General features: G+C 39.2%; 2 protein-coding genes across 2 annotated transcripts in view; both read left to right on the top strand.

Annotated features, from left to right (window-relative positions):
- LOC107043180 (peptidyl-alpha-hydroxyglycine alpha-amidating lyase 2) overlaps nucleotides 1–3308 on the top strand; it is a 62087-nt gene that overhangs the window by 9855 nt on the left and 48924 nt on the right. The gene's annotated exons all lie outside the window — the stretch shown is intronic.
- Nucleotides 284–2784, top strand: LOC107043179 (zinc finger BED domain-containing protein 1-like). Its single transcript, XM_015264543.1, has 2 exons — nucleotides 284–325; nucleotides 1289–2784. The coding sequence occupies exons 1-2, from the start codon at nucleotides 307–309 to the stop codon at nucleotides 2542–2544; spliced, it is 1275 nt and encodes a 424-aa protein (XP_015120029.1). The 5' UTR covers nucleotides 284–306; the 3' UTR covers nucleotides 2545–2784.

The following is a 3308-nucleotide window of genomic DNA, read 5'->3' as shown; positions in this document are numbered from 1 at the left end:
TGAAAAACTCAATGGTTTCTCGGCGCAGTGATTCCCGACAACTCGCCCGCTAATTAAAAAATCGTATCTCTGCTCCTAATTAATATTAAGGAATTAAACCAATGCTGTTCGATGGAGAATTAAATTCCCCATTTTTCAACCCCCGTTGCATTCCGTAATCTCTGTAATGAAAAAATTAAAACTGCGACGAAAGTCGCGGCGCTATGAAAAACCTAATGGTTTCTCGGCGCCGTGACTCCCGACAACTCGCNACAATCAAGGGCCTGACAATCGTGTGATAGTACACAATAAACAAACAATAGAACAATGCATTCTGAGAAAGCAAGTAAGTATTCGTCTACTCATTCTTTACTACGATATGTCACTCAAAAATATGCTTGTTATGCATCTGAGGAGGCTCCCGCCAACTTTACATAACCTCATTGAGATACTCTGTTTCTGAAGAATGGAATGATCAACTATTGAAAGGAAATTGTTAATAGAATTTGAAATCTGCAATAAGAAATATTTCAATGATAGAGCAATTTTTCTGAACAGTTTTTTCTAATGAAAAATCCACGCAAGGATTTAGAGGCAGTGTTGATCATTTGAATTTACTGGCAGTTCGCTGCATTTGGTTAAGACGTTTAGGATTTTCAAATTCTCTCAAAAAACTAGAAATTACTTGAATTTTATCAAAGTCTTCCTGGCTTTCTGTAGAATTTCTAGACAATTTCTTAATTCGTTAAAAATTTTAAAAATTTTATAAACACTTTTTGCTCTTCCTCGAAATTACAAGGAAATCTCTCAACTTCTGTTGGATTTCGACCAATTTTGATTCCCCAATCGTTGGATATTTCCAGGAGAACGAAGTTTTGAATTATTCAATTTATTTTTTCAATCGCATTTTTCGAATTCAATTTATCATTGATTGTTCTAAAAATTGATATCTAAACACCCTCAATATCCACCCTTTTTATTCTCGTGAGGATGGATTTTCGCAGAGAAACGAGGAGATTTTATTCTTTGAAAATTTAGTGCCAGCACAGAGAAGTAGAATGACGTGTGAATTGTTCTTACACTGATATGATATTTTCACTGATATTTCTATAAATTGTGTCAGAAACAACTAGAAATTTTACCTGAATTGCATAAGAATTTTCGAAGTGTCCAGTACTAGATATAAAATTTATTTTTAATCAAAAATTCGTGCCTGCCTCAGTGCCAATTACATACTGGTCGATATGTTTATGTGCCATTACCTCCTGAAGTGTTTTTCTCCTCACGTATGTGATTACATTGGTTTCAGACGGTGGAACCGGGAATGCTGCTTTGAAGAATGCACTTTTATACATGATCATCAAGGATGAGATGCCACTGTACAGTACGGAGAAAGAAGGAATGAAAAAATTCTTGAACCTCGTTGCTCCTCATTACAATGCACCAGGGAAGAACGCCATCACTCATTTCATGGAGATAAAATACTCAGCTTTGAGAGAAATTATCAAGAACAAATTGAAAAAAGCTGTCAGTTTGACAATTACCACCGATATTTGGACAGAAACAAAGACGAACCGAGGATTTCTCGGATTTACGGTACACTATTGGAATGGGGAGAAGTCTGTAACCTATAATATTGACACAATGCTGTTGACGAAGAGGAGAACCGCCGATTATATCTCGGAGAAATTCGATTCATTCCTGAGGACCTGGGGGATTGAGAAAGAGAGAGTCACGGCAGTCGTCACTGATGGCGGGGCGAACATGAAAAAGGCAGTGAAGGAGACTTTTGGAGCAGGTAAGCACATGGAGTGCTTCCCTCACAAACTCAATTTATGCATCAATAATGTGATACACAAGAAAGAGAAAGACAGTAATCTTGAGGGAGAAGAGGCGATTGAGGGAGAAGACAATTTTGCTGGAGACATCATTGAGGACCCCAACGTGACAGAAGTGAAGAATAACATAAAAAAATTGATTGACAAAGTCAAGACCATTGTCACGTTTTTCAAACAATCAACTTCTGCAAGCGATGCCTTACATGAAGCACAGTTTGACGAAAACTTCGATTATCGACTTATCCAGGAAGTTTGTACACGTTGGAATTCAACGTATGCAATGTTGAATCGTTTCGTCATGTTAGTCGATAAGATCAGTTCTGTGCTACTGAGGATTCGTAAGGCACCAGAGATGTTAACTCGCGGAGAACTTGCACAAGTACAAGATTTGATAGGAATACTACGACCTGCTTCTGTTCTCACTACAGATTTTAGTGCTGCAAAGTATGTTACGAGCAGTAGGGTTATACCAGCAATCGTTGATCTCCGCGAAGATATTGGGGGGTACGAATGCCACACAGAGCTTGGCAAGAAGATGAAACGATTTTTGATCCAAGAACTGGACAAACAATTTGCTCATTGTGACGATAAACCATTGTTATCGATTCCTACCCTACTTGATCCACGGTTCAAACGTGTTTACTTTTCTCCACTCTCATGCTCTCGCACCTTGCGATTGATAAACACACACATGTTTGACCGCCATGACGAGCAAAGGCTCCAGTAGCCTGACCCTGAAGTCATATGTCAAGCTGACACCAATGAGTTCTGGAGACGTCATCGTGATCGAGTTGAAAGGCATATCCAGTTCTTACCTGAGGAACCGAGCCTGGGAAAACTGCATGGTGACCTACAATAGTACATTCATAAGAAACCTGAAGTAAATTGTGACCCAATGGCCTATTGGGTTGGTCAGAAGGGAAATGCTCCACGTCTGGCAGAAATCGCAATTAAATATCTCTCGACTGTAGCATCNCATTTTGAAAAGTATCGATACTCTGAGTATCGATATTTGCAAAGGCGATATTTGGTGGTATCGATACTGACGCCTCTCCTCCGATACGATACCGAGTATCGATACTTTTGAAGGTATCGGGAAACACTAAGCGGGATTGCTACTGCCGAGTTACGCACCCGACTCACATTTACCGACAGTTCGACCGGGACGCCGCCTTTCCCGTGGGGTACCAACTAACATTTTTGGAGTCAGTCAAACCCCCCGNGCACGTGCGAATGATGATCTTTCTAAAATCTCTTGAATTCGAAGACTGGGCTCTTTCTGATATTTAATTTTTGCAAGTTCACCATATCATTGCAAAAGTTCAATGTATTATTAGTTGTTTAAAATGTGAACAATTTTTATGAAGATTCCGTAAGTTTAAGGCGTGGTTCTATGGGAAAATTGATTTTCCCAGAACACATTTATTCGTGATACACTTTATTCAGTAAGTTGAGAAGTGCTCAAAGATTTTAAGCTTTACGGGTGGTTTA

The sequence above is a fragment of the Diachasma alloeum genome, unplaced genomic scaffold, assembly GCF_001412515.2.
Source record: "Diachasma alloeum isolate Michigan unplaced genomic scaffold, Dall2.0 Dall_scaffold_00551, whole genome shotgun sequence".
NCBI classification, from domain to species: Eukaryota; Metazoa; Arthropoda; class Insecta; order Hymenoptera; family Braconidae; genus Diachasma; species Diachasma alloeum.
The sequence above is the reverse complement of the archived record's forward strand: the minus strand, read 5'-3'. Positions and strand labels throughout refer to the sequence as shown.